Source organism: Perissodus microlepis, chromosome 20 (genome assembly GCF_051167445.1).
Source record: "Perissodus microlepis isolate ML-2025 ecotype Zambia chromosome 20, ASM5116744v1, whole genome shotgun sequence".
NCBI classification, from domain to species: domain Eukaryota; kingdom Metazoa; phylum Chordata; class Actinopteri; order Cichliformes; family Cichlidae; genus Perissodus; species Perissodus microlepis.
Window position 1 is genome coordinate 8,985,316 of NC_140480.1, and position 18,818 is coordinate 9,004,133.

Sequence of the window (18,818 nt, forward strand, 5' to 3'; positions counted from 1 at the left end):
CTTTGCTGACAAATAAGGTGTTTCCTCACCTGATCTGAGTGCATCTCCTAGAAGCAAAACGCAAAGTCTTTGATTCCATTCATTGTGCCTGCTCGATGGATGTGAATGAAACTTGAAGAGACTCGACAGTTGTGAGATCCCTCTCTATTTGCCCTGCATTAACATATCTTTTGTCAAGTATGTTGACCATTTCCCTGAGTTCTTACGTATTCAACGTGTTTATTCGATTTTGGCCAAACTGAAGGCGACTGATTGGTGATTTCAATGCATCTTTGTGAGCTGGAAGAATATGCTCATGAGTTGTGGCTCTTTGAGTTGATGTTGGATAATTCCTGTTTGCAACCGCCGCATTGTTTTTCTTGACCTTCATGCATTAATTATACTGCAGTTTACGCTGTGTTTTCAGACATTTGAATAAGTTAGTCAAGTTGCTTTGTGGTGCAGACCTACAGCACTCTTTGCATATGGTTTCTTGGTTAATGTCAGTTGCACTAAAGCAGAGGTGTTTCCAAACAATGGATGGTGATTCATTTCGAAGGACAGGTTCTTCTTCTCTGCCAGACAATTTAAATTTTCTTGTGTATCTGTCTTTTAAAGTTTTACTCATCCAGACTTGTCCAAGAAACCTAAAACTGCACGGTGCAACATGATTGGCCCATCTGGAGGGAGTCATTTAGGGAGTGCTGGATTTGTTTTTACTTTGAATTGTGTTGGCACAATTCACATTTTCATTATTGCTCTATCATGTTCATTTAATTGTGGGAAGCCAAAAACGTGATCAAGATTAAAATCTGATTAATTGTGCAGCCACATTGCTTAGTGTATGTAGTGCCAAATGGCATGTTTTTATGTTTGTGGGTGTTTGGTTCCAGTGAGGGGAAATCATTACAGTAAACACCAATCTACCTGCAGCCCTCTTTGATGTAGCTGAATAAATTTCCCTCTAAATAGCAGATAGTAGTTACAGGAAATGGTTTGTGTGTGTGTGTGTGTGTGTGTGTGTGTGTCACTCTTAGGACAGTTCAGGATTATCTTCTAATATAGCCCAGCGGAAGTCTCACAGTGATAGCTTCCCTATGTTTGTGTGTCTGTGTCTGTTGTGCCACTTTAACTTGGCACTGGTTGAAGCCAAGCCTGCTTGGCAGTGGAAACTACCGGAGAAAGAAAAACAGGAAACAAAACCTGGATCATAAAGATGGCTGTTAGTTCAGTATCATTCTTTATTGCAGAGATATTGTGCTGGCTGGAGCCTATCCCAACTATCATCAGGCAGTAGGTAGGATACGCCCCAGATAGGTCGCCAGTCTGTGCAGAGCTAACACATAGAGAGGGATCATGGCTCTCTCCGAGGCTATTTTTAAGAATAAATGATAGTCGCAGCACTGCAATAGACTGGCAACCTGTCCAGGGAGTACCCTGCCTCTCGTCCTGTGACAGCTGGGATATGTTCCAGACCACAGATGGATGGGTGGATGATTATTAAATTGCTGTTAAACAATGAGCAAAAAATGACAGCATGCTCTAAAAATTAAATGACAGAATATGCTGAAAAGATCTTTAGACTGTCACCCCTCAGTTCGCTCTCTTGCTATGGCTCTGATTGAAAAGTAGAAGCCATTCATGTAGGGGCATGATCCCTCCCTGGCTTGCCACCACTGTTTATTGTAACACTTAGCACCAACAGAGTCGAACCATGTGTCCCCTGCAGTGTTCTCTGGGCTCCATTGTTAACTGGTTGCTTCCTGAGACTCGGTACGTACAGTTTCAGTGTTGCTCATTGCAATTATTTGATATCCTGTTTTGCCATTATGCACAGTTCCACATGGATAGAAGAAGGGATGAGGGAATCTAAAAGCATTCATGTCTCTGCTCTTGAGACTTATTTTACTCTTTCTTCCCACCTTACCTTTTCATATGTCTCCCTTTCCTCCCTATCTCCCCAGCCTTTTCTCTGTCAGCTTATCGCTCACTCCTTCTCTCTGACTCTGTGCTTTTGTAATTTCTTCTTTGCTGTGTGTGGAATGGGAAAGGAATGGGAGTTATCTTCCTTCATGTATGGTGAGGATCAGTTCTATTCTGGGGAAGTAAAGAGAAGAGGAGAAGCTAGAGGGACAAGAGTTCTCTCTCCACATGCATTAACCATGAGAGCAGAGCAGCAGAGAGGCTCCAGCCAGTCGAGAACTGAGAGAGAGAGAGGGGGGCCCTGGGCTAGCATCACACACCTGGACACACTTACACACTTGGTGTACAAATATGCGTTAGTGCACACATGTGCACGCTTAGGAAAGCAAACATGCAAGCATCAAAAACATGCAAACTTTAGTCTGCTTGCCATAAACACTCAGCTTAACAATAACACACACACAGGTCTGAGTACAGCTGCAAGGAATTTGTAACGACGTGCTTTAAATGATTAATTTTTCTGCTGCCCTCATATACCTGCAGACAGAAAGACTAAATTAAAAAACAAACATAAAAAAGATGAGAAATGTGGCATTTTTAATATCATCTCATTTGAGAAATTTTGATGTATTACAAATTTTCCTTTTTTAAAAACAAATTTATATTTTAAATTTTACTCATTGCAGTTATGATGGTTTTCCTAAACTCATAGTCTATCTACTTTTGCTTTCTGGAGCAAAATACATTTTTCACTGTTATTTTCTGTTGAAGTTGCAGTTGACTGAAATTGCTCTGCATTAGTAATTAAAATTGTTGCTGCTGAAGTGAATGAAAACTGCAAATCAGCCTTTTTCCTGTCTTAAGGAAATGTTGCTGTTTATGGTAAATTTGCTAGCTTGTTAAGCTCATAGGACAATGAAGATGGGGGTTAAAGAGACCAACATTGACTTATGTGTTATACTGTAACTTTGTGATCGTCTTGTGGAGTATTTTTTTTATTTATTTTGTTTCTATATGTTGTTTGATTTGCCAGGACATACTTGTCACATTAGCCAGTCGGCTATGTAAAAACAGGACACACTATACAGCACTTGGTGGTCCATTCTATGCTAGTGATCTTTTACACACACGTTTGTGTATGTCTGCACACTTTTAATTATCCTCAGAGTCCAAAACAAACTCAAAAATATACAGACGCTACTGATGTCCACTTCTATCACACCTCCACACACCAGAAGGCAGGATGTCGATAAAAGGATGAGAGAGAAGGAGAGAAAGCAGCGGCTGATGGAGAGGGAAAGACTGGCCGTAGGTGGTTTTTAAAAGGACGGCTGGGTGCTGTCACTGCATGATAAGACTGTTTGAGGGGAAGGTGATACAACTCGTTCACACTGTCATACCTCTGCAAACAGGTCTGCACCATCTGGCTGTCTGACTGGCTTCCTGGTTGGAGAGATGTCTTATCGGTCTCTGTGTCTTGAAGACTGCAGACACCCTTAGGCGCAATGTCCTCAATACTTTGTCCGATGAGGCTTTTTAAATCATCAAAGAAATTTAATCAAAGCAGAAACATTAACACGTTAAATAAATTAAAGAAACTTTATTGGCTAGTCATTCTTCCCTTCTAGGAAAAGTATGAAAAATCAGCACTTTCAACACTATATAGCATTTATAATATTCAAGCGATGTCGTCTTTATTATTCTGTAATGTTGCTATAGATAAAGCATTGCTAAAGCTATGTAAAAAGCTTTTATGCCAAACTCATTTATTTTTGGTGCAACATGATGTAAATTTAGTTTCAAATACAGTTTTTTGTGTGCAGAACATCAGAGGACATGGGTGTGACAGAGAGGTAAACAGATTGTGTTATCATGTTTGTGTAATTCATTTCTAGAAAACAAACAAGAAACACCACTTTCTTTATCATTTGATTAAAAATGCATCGGAAATCCCATCATCCACCCTGTTCCTCTATTCTGTGTTTTTATCTCTTGCGCTCCTATCTCGCCTGATTTTTCTTTCATGCACACGTTGTTTTTCTTTCCTTTTCCTGTCATTGTCTTTTCATTCTAATCCACCTGCTCTTATTCAGCTTCTTCCTCTGCTCAGTCTGACCATTTGCATTTTTATTTTCCAAACATTTCCAAATGCTTTATGAGTTCTTTTTTCCCATCCAGCTGTCCATTGAAGAACCCCGCAGTATTGTTTTTCAGTCTGACTCAAATCTATTATTGATTTAACAGCAGAGTTTCAATTGCAGGTTTTAATCACAAGTTGTGCATTTATACACACACCGACCCACACAGTACACAGTACTGATGCTCTCTAGCCCCTTAAACTGTAGTAACCTTGTCCCTTGTGACTAACATCATAACCCAAACCGTCACACACTCAACCTCACACAACGTTCACATTGAGGTTGTGACCATATTAGATTGGGCCCGAAGTGCTGAGCCAGATTTTAATTAAGAAACATGCATTATATTGTAGTGTGGCAGTGGTCAATACTATCGACCAGTTGGAGTTATTCAGTGAGGAGAGGCTGTGGATGAATCGTCCTCGAGATGTGTGTGTGTGTGTGTGTGTGTGTGTGTGTGTGTGTTGGTGTGCAACCTAAGAAGTGAAACGTGTTTTATGACTTTCTCTTGGCCAGAAGCTTTCTGATGGTAATTGTGCTGGTGTGTGTGTGTGTGTGTGTATAGGACATTCATCTGGACAAAGCAGGGAATGAACTGTCAGCTGTGGTGTTATTAGATCTTGAATGAAGGGGTAGTCTTTCTCTCGGTATTCAGATGGTACAATTTAAGGTTTGTGTCACCGTGTCCAAAGTCTATAAAGACTTTACGATTACAATGACCTCAACAAACAGGAGGACACAATCTACTGACACTAGGTTTTATAGCTAACAAACTATTACAGATTACATTTATTGTATTTATTATTATTATGATTATTAAATTAAGAAATGACAGTTTGACAAAATGAACTAATTATGCGTAGTGCGTTGTTGACCTAGGATTATTATTAGTCTGTAATGAAATATGTATCCCCCCATGTACCCCAGAGAAGCAAGTGGACAAAGTTGGGACAGAAGCTGGGAGAAGATTTGGTTCAACAAATATTAACGTGACCCACAAAAACTGTGCTGACCTGGCCTCCAAATACTCCAGGCTCTATATAGTCAGCATCTGGGGGCAAACGGAGGCCTGAAATGATAATGCATGTCCACAGCAGCTGAGGCTGTTCGGGTGAGACCACAAAATACCCCAAGGGAATGCATGCCCATAGCCCAGGGGTGGGCAATTCCAGGCCTCGAGGGCCGGTGTCCTGCAAGTTTTAGATCTCACACCTGAATCTCACACCTGAATCACATGATTAGTTCGTTACCAGGCCTCTGGAGAACTTCAGGACATGTTGAGGAGCTAATTTAGCCATTTAAATCAGCTGTGTTGGTTCAAGGACACATCTAAAACCTGCAGGGACACCGGCCCTCGAGGCCTGGAGTTGCCCACCCCTGCCATAGCCCAACAGCTCTGAGCTTTGTTGAGGGGGCTACGCAATAAATAAATGTTTTAACTACATTTTAGGGTAGAGCATGATGATTGATTCATGATAACGAGAGCTTGGTTTGCACCACACCTACATATAAACTGAATGGTAAAATTTGATGATACAAAGAGATTTCAAAATCCACTGTATTAGTTACATAAGGTATTAGTTTTCATTAAGGTAGATAAATCAGTATAGTTAAAATTCTAGTATCTAATCTGTCAAAGTGTCCCATTTCTGTCAGAAAAACACGTGACCCGCTCCTTAAACTCCTTAGCTTATTTTAATGTTGATGCCATCAATCTTTTAGTCAGTGCTGTGATGCGTGCTTAATGCTAGAATAAATCTTTGTCATTGATATATAATGTTACTACAAGATGACAAAAGCGTAGTTTTTTTTAAAACAATTGTTGATACAAGGATGAGATTTTTAAAGCATGGTGATCATCTCACTTTAAAAATAAACCTCAGGTGTGCAGGTGTACTAAATCATGGATATCAATGTCTCCACTCTAATTAAGTGCAATATAGGCCACGACAGTGAAAGTTTTGGGTCTTTGAAAGTAAAGCAGCTAAATGCTAAAAAGCAAATTCAAACATTAATTCCTATATTACTATTACTTGGTGAGGGAAAAAGGTGCAATGTTTTTAGCATTTATTTTTTTACATTTTGTTTTAGTTTAAACTTATTAGCAGTAAAAAATATTAATTATTCGCTAAGCCTTGTGTGTTTTAACATGTGATGTGAGAGTTCACCTTGTTATTCTGTTGTTTCTGACATCTAATAAGTATGTGTAAAATTTTCGGAGGGCTTTTAAGAGTTAAGTATAAACCAGGCAGGTGGTTGTGCTGGTGAAGGTTATTGACAAGGGGTAGGAAATGTAATGTATCAGTGAAATGTGTCAATGTGTTGTACTGGTGTGTTTCCATAATTAGCTGTGGAATCTGTGTGATTCACCACAGGAATACTTGCAGGATCGTCCGCTATCTGTGTGGAATATTGATCGAAACATTAGCCTGTTGCCATGACCGTGAGCAGCCAGACAAAGTGTTCGCTCACTGACGTCATTGTGCAAAAGAGCCTCCACTCTATGATTAACTGGAGATAAACATGGAACATACAGTGGCAGCATGCCTCTGTGTTTCATTTAATATATTCTCATACCATGTAGTCATTCTTTTAGATGAAGTAGCTACATTAATGTGTTGAGTGTTCTTATTTTCAGGCATCTCTCTTAATCTCCATATGTTGGGAGCAAATGTATCTTAGAAGGTTCTCAGTAAATTCCGTGTATTTATCTACTGTATAAGAAACTGCACCACATGCTGTATATTAGTATGTTTAATATAAATTCTTACTATTGTAAGGAAAATTGTTTTTTTCACAAGATGAACACTGACGAATTTTCTCTGTAGCTTTTTACCTGAAGCAATGAGAAACTGACACAGTAGCCTAACTAATATAACATTGTGTAATATAAAATAGCCAATTCATGATAACAAAATTTCCATTTAGCAAACACAAACATGTTTTTGAATTTTGGTTTTGAATTATAGGAAATATTACTGTGAAATAAAGTAGAAACATGGTAGTTTTGCATTTTGTAACCCTGCTTGCAGCGCAATAGAAAAACTTAATGTGCCTTATAATCCAGTGTCCCTTATAGTATGAGAAATACAGTACTATGTTTGTTGCCTATTATTACCCAAAGATGAACATGTCAACACAGTTATACAGCAATTAACACTGTTGATACAACACAATTACTTAGTAACTAAGTGGTAATAACTTGTTATTCCCCTTCTTGTTTCCTCCTTATTAGCCCATTCTTACCACATTGTCACCAAACTATAATTTAAAGGGCTACCACAGTTTTGCACCAGGATGTAAAGTTGATTCAAATATGAATGAAAGTATTAAACACAGATTAAAATATAAATGGAAACATTTGAAAATTTATTTTTTAGATTTTCAAACTCATAATATTAAGTAAAATTGCTCTTAAGTGTTTCCCTGCATTTCCACAAACACTTCTACTATGATAAGCTTACATTGAGAGTATTTTCACTGCGTCTCTGTCTACTTCCCTCCTATTCTTCAGCCTGTAAAGCTCCACACTGTGCAGATTGACAGATCTATTAAAAGCGTTGTATGTAACCCTCAGTAGAGGTGCAAATGAATCCTGCACATGCATGTTAGGCTGTATTTTAATGCACTTTGTGTGTGAATATAGATAGAGGTGCACAATATATACATAAGCTCAAGCTCAACAACCACAAAAAACCAAACAGCTTCAAACAGTGGACATAGCCTTCATTTACTTTACCTCAAATGTGACATTTGTCACCACTCTAGACAATTACAGTTCATCTCAGATTCATTTAGGCAAAACGTAACCATGCCATACGTTTAATCCTAAATAGACCCTTGCACTGTTTCTTTGCACAATTAAATATTTTAGCTACTATAATTCTAAAGCGCAGCTATAACAGTTTACTTCTGCTCCTGCTGTGCTCTTTCATCTCCCGCTGTTTACTGGGGCTGGTACAGTTTCACAGATACTCCCACAAAGACAACAGCTTCAACTTAGAAGTCAGGTTTAATTCATGTGACGACTCATACCTCAGTGCTGCGGACGAGAACCGTGGCATTACTGTCAAAGCAAATTGAGCAAATTTTGTGGAATGTTTGAGAAAAAGTGTCATGCCACTGTACTTGAAAAACCATCAGTCTGAAAAACCATCATGTGGGTGAGTAAATCCTCAATGTGAGCTTATCTAAGGCAACATTATGACAAATACCATGATGAAATAAAATCGACTGAGACTACCAGTGGATTCTGTCCTCTAGGTTTCTCAAATACTGTCGTTTTGCCAAAGATTGTTATAGGAGCACTGAGACACTGGTGTTTATTTCAGCCCTGCTTCACAGTCCAGCCCTGTATGTGTCACAGAGTATACCATACATGTGTAATTTTCTCTTAAAGTGCTAAAATGCATGCACGTAATCCTCGATTCCTTTAGCATCTCCAAGGTGGTTAAATGAAAGAACACTGTAGGACCTATTACAAGGTGGTGGGGCTTCTACTCTTGTGAGTCTGCATTAATTCTGGTAAGATGCCCTTGAACAAGGCACTTGTCATCCAAACACTTAAGCTGCTGCCACCAGCATAGGCCTGTGACTGCTGGCACTGGACAGCTTCCAGGTTATGTACTCAGGATTGAGTGTGGTTCAAGACAGTCACGGAGTACTGCATGGGTGTTCACCTAAACTATCTCTTGGATTAAAATACATTTTCATAACAAATACAGATCGATGAGGTAACGAAAAGAGAAATGTCGAGAAATGTTTGGCAGTGTTGCGGCAGATGATGTGGTGAATCACACGTGGAGTTTTCTCTGTGAAACGGCGGTAACACCTGGTCAGTAGTGTTTGGAGATAGGTAGCATGAATATTTTATGCTGACAGCTGGTCAGTGTGCATGACAGTGTGTCCCCTATGTGTGTGCGTTTTTCAGTGTGACTAAGTTCATATTCAGTTGCCAGTTTCATGCTTTCACTGAGGTACTCTCGACTGAGTACAGAACATAGGCTTCTTTTTAAAGGTTAGTATATGTATGCATGTGTGTATACATATATATTATTTATATTACTATTGCTGTGTTCTACATGTGAAGTACTCTGTGTAATTCAGGCAGTTTGAACCTTGCAAATCAACAGGATAACAACATTAAATGTATTAATGAATTTATTCAGCCTCATCAGTCTAGTTCCTATTAACTGTTTTCATTAATTAGGAGATAGCGGGAGAAAAACAAACAGAGATGTGCGATAGTGAGAAAGGCAGAGCCATGAAGACCTCACAGACTTCCTCCTCTATGCTGTTTTAGCTCACTGATTAGATCTTGACCCTCCCACCTCCTCTCGTCTTCTCTGTCTGTGTCTCCAGGCTAGTTAGTTACAAATTAGAGTCACAGTGAACTTCCACTTGACTCCTGTACTCAAAAGTAGAGCTTCATTGTATGTTCTTCGTGCATCTGTCCCAGCCACATTTTGATGGATTTTGCACTGGCATGCGATTCTAATGACTTCATTGTTTAACCCTCTATGCTCCCCCCCCAGCTGTGAATCTTCTTATTTAGATCTTTAATCTAAATTAAATTTTTAGCCCTGGCTCCTATTCTTTTTATTCCTTTAGGACTAACAGATGCCTCTGCGTTCACCGTGCTGACTTGTAAATGATTAAAGATATTGATTGATGGTTCACCAGAAAGTATGTTTACATATTCACCAATTCATTATCTTAATTGCCAAAATGGTTTTCTTGCTCATATTTAACTGTCTGCTATAATTTGGTTATTTGAGTAAACACAGTTTATCTATTTCTTACCACCTGCAACATCTGTATTCATTTGGGCAACATCAAATGAGTCTCCCTATCTGCATTACAGCATCTGTTCAGCTGTTTGACACCTCAGGCCCTGTTAAAGATGAATCAAGTTGTTTTCACTGACAGAGATCAGCCTCTTAAATAGACAGACCTGACCTTCAGGCTAATGACTGTTGCAAGAGGAGCTGAGACCTCCATGTGTGTGAGTGGAGGTGTGAAGTGTCTACAGAGAAATAAGAGTGGTAGCAACAGAAAGAGAAAGTGAAATGCGATTGAGGGAATCAGAGTCCTTGAGGAGAGCTGTGCTTCTTAAAGTGGAGATAAGAGGTTACAGTTATAGTCTGCAGTGTGCTTGTTTTTCTTGGAAAACATCATTCACAGTCTTGTAAATAAGTCTGTGGCATTTACAGTACTTTTCTATGTTTTTAATTCACCAGACCTTAACAACAGGTCACTAGGTTATGTTATTCTTCTTAATAAACATATTATGATTCATTTTTTGCACTGGTAAACAACATATTCTGTTATTAGGCAAAATTTTCTGTATATAAATGTGTGTATTTGTAATATAACGAAGGGCACAGGCCGAAATGTGTTGTTCCAGTAATAAAGCTGTTCTTTATACTATTCTTTAAGTTTTATTGGAGCTTCAGCCTCAGGAGAAACAGTTCTTGCAGACATATTTGCACCAAGAGCTAACAAAGATTAGATTGAAAGCAAGTCTTCTATCATATGAAGGTCAAATGTGCTGTGCTATTGAAAATGCTTGAGAACAGGAAAGCTCTCTTGCAATTTATATCATGTAATAAGTATGCTCTTCCATTTAAATCTTGAATCATGCTTCTGTGATGTATGCATAAGAAGCTACAATACAGAGAAGCCCCCTGCCCCCCTCCCGTTTTTCCTCCTGTGTGAGTGTGCAGAGTCAGCATTGTTGGAGATTGTCAGGGCTCATTTTCCTCCTTTCAAAAAAAAAAACAAAAAACATTTTCAGCTATTTATTCTTTTGATAACTTCTGTGCGTCTGGGAAATGGTCTGAGCTAAGCAGCACACCACATGCAAGCTGACTGGTAGAAATTTGTGAACACAGACATGAGTCCATGTCTTCGAACTCAAAGTGACTCCTGCACTCCTGTCCTGTTGGTTCTGTATACTTCGTATACAGTATTCATAAAGTCAATATAGGGGTGGCCAACTGAAACTCGAGAGCCAGAGTCCTGCAGGTTTTAGATGTGTCCTTGATCCATCACAGCTGATTTAAATGGCTAAATTACCTCCTCAACATTTCTTGAAGTTCTCCAGAGGCCTGGTAATGAACTAATCATTTCATTCAGGTGTGTTGACCCACCTAAAACCTGCAGGACACCGGCTCCCGAGGCCTGGAGTTGGCCACCCCTATGTTAATAGATTTGGGGATTTCTAATGAAATATATGTATATATGAATATATAGTATATGAAATATATTGTTTTACATTAGAACATAACAATAACAATAAAAGGCCTCACAAGTGTTTGGACTAATTCCAGTGTTTAAAGTCTGAACTTCAACTTCTTGATTGTTTGATTTAGAATAAATATTAAACACATACATTGATTTAGAATCCACTGTGGCAGTGTAGAAAGGAAAAATCGCAAAAAATGTGTCGTTGTCCAGATAATTATAGACCAAACTGTATGTGTTTCGACTTTATTTATTTACTGGTAAAGCTGACTTACTGGATCAGTTTTTGAATTTGTGTCATTTGCTACATTTTATACTTGCTACTTTAAAGTCAGCTTTTTCTTGAAAATTTCTTGAAAATTATGTTTTTCAAGTCTGCGGGCCTTCACGCCTACAGTACCCTTATAGTTAGTGTATTAATTAAGAAATACAGTAATTATAAGGTTGAATTCCTGCTGTTGATTGGATTTTAGCATTGTAGCATTTACTACATGAAGCACCTTGACACCAATGTTGTTGTGGTTTGGCGCTATATAAAATGGATAATATCGAGTGCGCATCTTTGGATTGTAAGACATTTCCTGCTGTTGCACTTCAAGAGGTTACCTTACTAAAAACCTTTGATAGATCTACGTCTACAACTGTTCATGCTTTACTATGTGAAACTAAAGCTCAACACTTATGCACAAGGAAAAGCCTAGTTAGGTCGAGTACAAGGAGTAACAAGATGTTGTGACACCTGCGAAGAGCTACATAAGAGTCAAATTAGATTACTGTTGACAGATGGAGGACAAAACTTGAGGTTAAAAAACAAACATAAGAAGTAGAATTAAATGAAATAAATATTCATAATAAAAGGGAAATGACTAAACAGAACCTGAAACCAGTGTAGCTCCGAGGTCTCTTAATGAAATGGGGGGTTGAAATACAGCAGCATCATTACGATGCCCTTGATTTTCTCTCACTTAAGGATAGTTCGTTTGGAGCGGCACAAATGCAGTGTTAGTGTCCAGGGAGGAAGAGGTAGAGATTAGAATGGGGCCAATATCATGCCATCCAACTTGCAGACGACAAAGTTGTGAGCTCTTTTTGTAAGCCGAGCTTTTTTGTTGTGATTCTCTGTCACTGGTAGAGTTCTGTCTGAATGATTAGATGTGATTGGTTCAGAGCATGCTGATCACACCGTTTGTAATTTTGCATGTACAAAAACCAATGTACCCAGTGAGGTTTGTTTTGTACACCCCAGACTTAGTATCCATTGTAGTTTCCACTTGTTTTTTCTCTTCTGTGTTTAAAAAAAGGGCAGAGTTATCATCACTTTTGTGTAAATTGTTGAACAAAACCTGTAACTCCTGCACAATTAGCAAAGACATTGTTCCTCATCTGTTACGGCACAGGTGCACGTGCAAAGGATTCACTGGTTTTAACCACATCGTGGAAGCTCAGATTCTGCTTTGCTGTGCTGTTGATTAAGCTTGACATGATGAGAGCTGAAGAGCTGCTGGGATTAAAAAACTGCTGACTTCTTTCTCTCCACTGTTTGCTTTTTCCATCTCCTCCCTGTTCTTTCCATCCCTCCATCCTTCACTGCATCCCTCGTTCCTTCCAGTGTCTCTTGTGATGTAGTGTTTAAATCAGAGGGGTAGACAGGGAGACAGGATTAAAGCCCCCCTTCTCTTCCTCCTTATCCACTTCTCTTCTTCTTCCTCCCCCTCTGCATCTTCATCAGATGTAATTATGACAACACAACATAGGAGGACCGTGCATAGCAAAATTAGACTTTTAAATTTCTTTCCACTTTAGCTATTTGAGGAACGAGACCTACATTTTCAAACTGATCAGAACGAGAACAGAAAAATGGGATAAGGATGAAAACAAGAATAATTGGTAAGAGGAGGAAAGAAGAGAGAATTAAAGAAGAAAAACAGAGGCAGAAGAAGCAGATGCTAGGTAGGAAAGCTAAAGAGAGAATATGTTAAGGAGGAACAGACGATGTCGGGCTGTAGCGATCTAGCTGTAACGGAACATGGGATCAGTAATGCTGTCAAGCTAGAAAATGCCAGACAGCAAAGCAGCACAATGGGAGGAATTGCTTAGTTAGGGTATGTGAGTGATGCAGGCTTTTTTCTCTTTCCTGTCCCAATGTTTGCACATCCTACCCTTTAAATTCAAGGAGCCAACTTCCACTGTACCCCTTTGCAAAAAAATTAGAAAAGGGATGGGTGGGTAGGGGGGTGTTATTGAACAGCGGGTGGGGTAACACAGTACATCTGCGCATTGCATTGTGGGAAGAAAAGGGGATGGGAGAAATGCATGAAACGTGCAGAGATTTACCAGCTTTGCTCTGACTGCAGGGGAGCTAAAATAGCACTATTTATGGCAGCAAGGTAGTAGTGGTGAATGCAAAGCTACAGTTGGAAAGACAGGACAAGAGGAGACTGGCACAGCTGAGAGAGGAGCTGGGTTGTTTTCGCAGTCGGGAGAAATTAGAGAAGCAAGAAAGGTCCGGACACAAGGGAGTATCAGCTCTCATCTGGAGGAGGAAGAAAAGGAAGGAGGAGGACAGAAGAAGAGGAGGAGGAGGAGCAGGGTGATGCTTTATTTTTATTTTTAGATGGTGAGGAGTGTTGCATATTTGTTTCATTTGACTGTATCTCTTTGTACATCTGTTTGTATCTCCTTTGTGCTCATGCTGTATCTGTATGGTAGCATGTGCACATATCTGCGTGTCTGTGTGGATTTATGTTTTTTGGCACATGTGAGGGATGCAATTCTTTTCACTTCGGTTGCAGTTTCTACCGTGCTGTCATTAAGCATTGCAGTCAGTTTGTGGTTGATTTCTCTCCCTCTGTTTCTAATTGATAACTGCTATATTGTCTTCACATAAGACATCGATGGAAAGACTAATGAATCATATTTCATGTGCAAGTCGGGTGAATGAACACAGATCATGTGGTTTGGGTGGTAGGAAACACTAGTGTGTCATGTCTGAGTCATCAATAATATTCAGAGGAATCAATAGTAATCACCTTTGAAAGAAAATATGAATTAATTATAGCGATAGCTCAATGGTAACACTACATCATTAACGTTCTTGAGCCTTACTGAGCCTTCCAGTGTTATACAAAGAATTGTTCAAACTGACAGATACCTGATTTACGTTTCAGTGGTAATGCCAAAGATGTGGTCAAGGAAATTACATTGAACCTAGTTCCTATATTTAGTTGACTGACATATTTACAATACAGTCACCATTTGAATATTTCATTCAGAACTAACTCTATAGTGCCATTGAAAGACTTCGACCAAACTGTTGCCAAAAACTATGTATGCATTATTGTTACAGAGACAAAGTAAAATGGCTTTTCAAATTGAAAAAGTGGATTTTAAGCATACTCATTAGTTATTTTGTATTTTTTTTTTTTTTTTGCCTGCAGGTCCAGGAATGGCTGTGTCTGAATTGTCAGATGCAGAGAGCTCTCGGCATTGATATGACCACGCCTCGTTCTAAGAGCCAACAGCAGATTCACTCTCCGTCCCACCAAGCCAAGCCGATTGTCCAGCCTCAGCAGCCTGCGCCTCAGCCAACACAGCTGACAGCAGCAGCGCAGCCAAAATCTTTGGCACAGAGTCAGCCCACCCAGCGGCAGCAGCAGCAACAGCAACCTCAGTCTCAGCCCTACAGCCAGACTCAGCCCTACTCCCAGTCGCAGCAGTATCCACAGTCTCAGCAGCAGTCATATGCTTCATCACAGCTAGGGTCCCAGACTCAGTCTTATACATCCCCTGGCTTACAGAGACATCCAGGCCCTGGTGTCTCCCAGTCTCATACAGGGCCTTCTCAGCAGGGCATGAGATCTGATCCATACTCCCAGACCGGTCCTGGAGCTCCAGGAACTATTAGAGGTCCCACAGGAGGCTTTAGCCAACCAGGGGGCCCTCGGATTCCTCACCCTGGTGCAGTACCCCTCCCTGGTTTGACCAAGGCACCTTCCCAACCAGATTTGGGTCGTGGTTCCCCAATGCACCAATCTATGGCACGCCACGACCAGACCAGAAGTGCTGGATCCTCCCCAGCCCACAGACCTCAGAGTCAGGCCCCTCCTGCCCAGGATGGCCTGACCAAACTGTTTGGCTTTGGGGCATCACTGCTTAATCAGGCTAGTACCTTGATCAATGTTGACCCGCTACCTACCGCCTCCACCCAGCCAAGCCCCGCACGAGGCAAGGTGGTGTTCAGTAATGCAACACCTGACAACAGGCAGCAACAACAAGGGACCACCAGTACTAAACCATTCACTATGGGGGGCCCTCATGCTCCAAGCCAAATGGGTGGTCCTAATGTTCAAAGTCAAATGGGAGGCCCTTATGCTCCAAGCCAAATGGGGGGTCCTCATGCACCGAGCCAAATGGGAGGTCTTCATGCACCAAGCCAAATGGGTGGTCCTATGGGTGGACCCCATATGCCAACCCAGAAGCAACAGCAGCAGACCGTGCCCCAACAACAAGAAATGCAGAAGCAGTCACCTGCTCATCAACAGAAAGGACACCAAGGACAAAAAACACAGCTACAAGGACAGCAACAGCAGAAAACACCTACTCATCAGCAGAAAGTGCAGCAGAAGCAGGAGCCTGTGGCAGCAGCACCTGCGGTTGCTCCAGAGCCTGTGAAACCCAAAGTGAACTGTCCTCTTTGTAAAACAGAGCTGAACATCAGTAGCTCCGACCCACCTAACTACAATACCTGCACGCAGTGTCACAGCCAAGTGTGTAACTTGTGCGGCTTCAACCCAACACCACATCTGGTGGAGGTAAGAGGAACGGAAAACCTACAGACATCACACTGAACACATGTTATTGCAGACATACAAGAACAAAAACTCTACTAGTACAAACGCAGTCAAATTTACTTTTCACCAAACAATCAATAACATTCAACAAGCAGATAATGTTCTTCATTCCACTGTTGAACCTAATCCTCTTCACTGTGTGGATGCAGTTAGATGTGCAGCTCGTGTTTCAGTTTCTCTAAAAAATATATATTTTTCTTAAGCCTTATTTTTTATCATGATCTGTTTTTTCACTCAGGTTTTCATTTTACATTTTTGTTTTCTTTTTATGATACAACAAAGATGTTGTTTTGTTTATTCCCGTTTCTTCATTTCCATCTTACTACACCTGCTACATTTGTATAAATTTAGATGTCCCTCCTGATTTCATTTATTTTTTTTATTTATGAGTTTTTCGTTACTTCTACTAGAGTTTTCCGTATCTCGTTTTAATCCCTAACTTCCTCCTTTCCATTTTTATTTTTTGGATGTTCTGGATGTTTACACATACAGTTACATCCATAAGTATTTGGAGATGGGACTAAAGTGCAAATGCAATGGGTTTAACTATTCAATTCAATTCAATTCAATTTTATTTATATAGCGCCAAATCACAACAAAAGTCGCCTCAAGGCGCTTCATAGATACAGAGAAAAACCCAACAATCATATGACCCCCTATGAGCAAGCACTTTGGCGACAGTGGGAAGGAAAAACTCCCTTTTAACAGGAAGAAACCTCCGGCAGAACCAGGCTCAGGGAGGGGCGGCCATCTGCTGCGACCGGTTGGGGTGAGAGAAGGAAGACAGGATAAAAGACATGCTGTGGAAGAGAGACAGAGGTTAATAACAGATATGATTCAATGCAGAGAGGTCTATTAATACATAGTGAGTGAGAAAGGTGACTGGAAAGGAAAAACTCAATGCATCATGGGAATCCCCCGGCAGCCTACGTCTATTGCAGCATAACTAAGGGAGGATTCAGGGTCACCTGGTCCAGCCCTAACTATATGCTTTAGCAAAAAGGAAAGTTTTAAGCCTAATCTTAAAAGTAGAGATAGTTTCTGTCTCCCGAATCCAAACTGGAAGCTGGTTCCACAGAAGAGGGGCCTGAAAACTGAAGGCTCTGCCTCCCATTCTACTTTTAAATACTCTAGGAACAACAAGTAGGCCTGCAGAGCGAGAGCGAAGTGCTCTAATAGGGTGATATGGTACTACAAGGTCATTAAGATAAGATGGGGCCTGATTATTTAAGACCTTGTATGTGAGGAGCAGGATTTTGAATTCAATTCTGGACTTAACAGGAAGCCAATGAAGGGAAGCCAAAACAGGAGAAATATGCTCTCTCCTTCTAGTCCCTGTCAGTACTCTTGCTGCAGCATTTTGGATTAGCTGAAGGCTTTTCAGTGAGTTTTTTGGACATCCTGATAATAATGAATTACAGTAGTCCAGCCTGGAAGTAATAAATGCATGAACTAGTTTTTCAGCGTCACTCTGAGACAGGATATTTCTAATTTTAGAGATGTTGCGTAAATGGAAGAAAGCAGTCTTACATATTTGTTTAATATGTGCGTTGAAGGACATGTCCTGGTCAAAAATGACTCCAAGGTTCCTCACAGCGTTACTGGAGGCCAAGGTAATGCCATCCAGAGTATGAATCTGGTTAGATACCATATTTCTAAGATTTTCAGGGCCGAGTACAATAACCTCAGTTTTATCTGAATTAAGAAGCAGAAAGTTAGCGGCCATCCAGGTCTTTATGTCTTTAAGACATTCCTGCAGTTTAACTAATTGGTGTGTGTTATCTGGCTTCATGGACAGATAGAGCTGGGTGTCATCTGCATAGCAGTGAAAATGTATGCTATGTCTTCTAATGATGCTGCCTAAGGGAAGCATAACTACTTAGCAATGATACTGATTTTTATACATAGTCGTCTATTTTCTGAGGCTCAAAAACAACATAATTGTTTTTAAAACTTTAATGAACATCCAGATGAAGTGTTTGTGTACATCACGAAATGCTCCATTGTCTCCCCTGAGATCACGCTCTGCTAGGGAAGGTAATTGAAAAATAATAACAATTTTAGGGATTTGATGATATTATTGATATCACTTATCAATTAGATTCCTTATTGATTCTCATTGGGTCTGCTTTGAGAGTCACCACCATCACTAAGCAACATATCAACGACAATACATTCATGCAAATGAACTGCATGCTCTGTGGTCAAATTTTTGTGCATGCTGGAGGTATTTCCCCTTTTTGTTGTGATCAGTGTTGGGGTTGTTAGTCAGAAAAAGTAATGTATTACATATATTGCAAAGAACATTTTCTTAAAAGTAATGTAATAGATTACTTAATTACTCCCAGGAGAACGTTTTCTTTATAAAATGAGCTGAAGCACACTGTCTCATAATCACCATTTAACAATATCAACCTGAGTTTACAGCCCCACACACCAACACAGATCTCTATCTCTAATGAGGACACATGTATGATCTTTCTCTCAGTATTTACATATAAACACAAAGCTGACAGCATAGAGCAAATATGAAAACCAGCACAAAGAGACTTTACAGTAGAATCGTCACAGTGATTCTACTGTAGAAACATGAAGAGGTAGAAACAGAGGCTACAGCCTGACTTCTTATCAGTTTGTTACCTGTTAAGTTCAGGGCTGGGGTCGGCAGTCGCGCAGCTTTAGC

At 40.1% G+C, this 18,818-nt stretch overlaps 1 protein-coding gene across 7 annotated transcripts in view; it reads left to right on the forward strand.

Annotated features, from left to right (window-relative positions):
* Positions 1-18,818, forward strand: part of bsna (bassoon presynaptic cytomatrix protein a) — a 124,932-nt gene that overhangs the window by 22,536 nt on the left and 83,578 nt on the right. For 5 of the 7 annotated variants that reach the window (XM_084916531.1, XM_084916534.1, XM_084916528.1 and 2 more), the window contains exon 2: positions 14,723-16,096. In XM_084916531.1, the coding sequence (XP_084772657.1) occupies positions 14,723-16,096 (1,374 nt within the window). Of the gene's footprint in view, positions 1-13,583; positions 13,903-14,722; positions 16,097-18,818 lie in introns of those variants that run through there. The other 2 variants (XM_084916532.1, XM_084916533.1) reach the window with 2 other exon arrangements.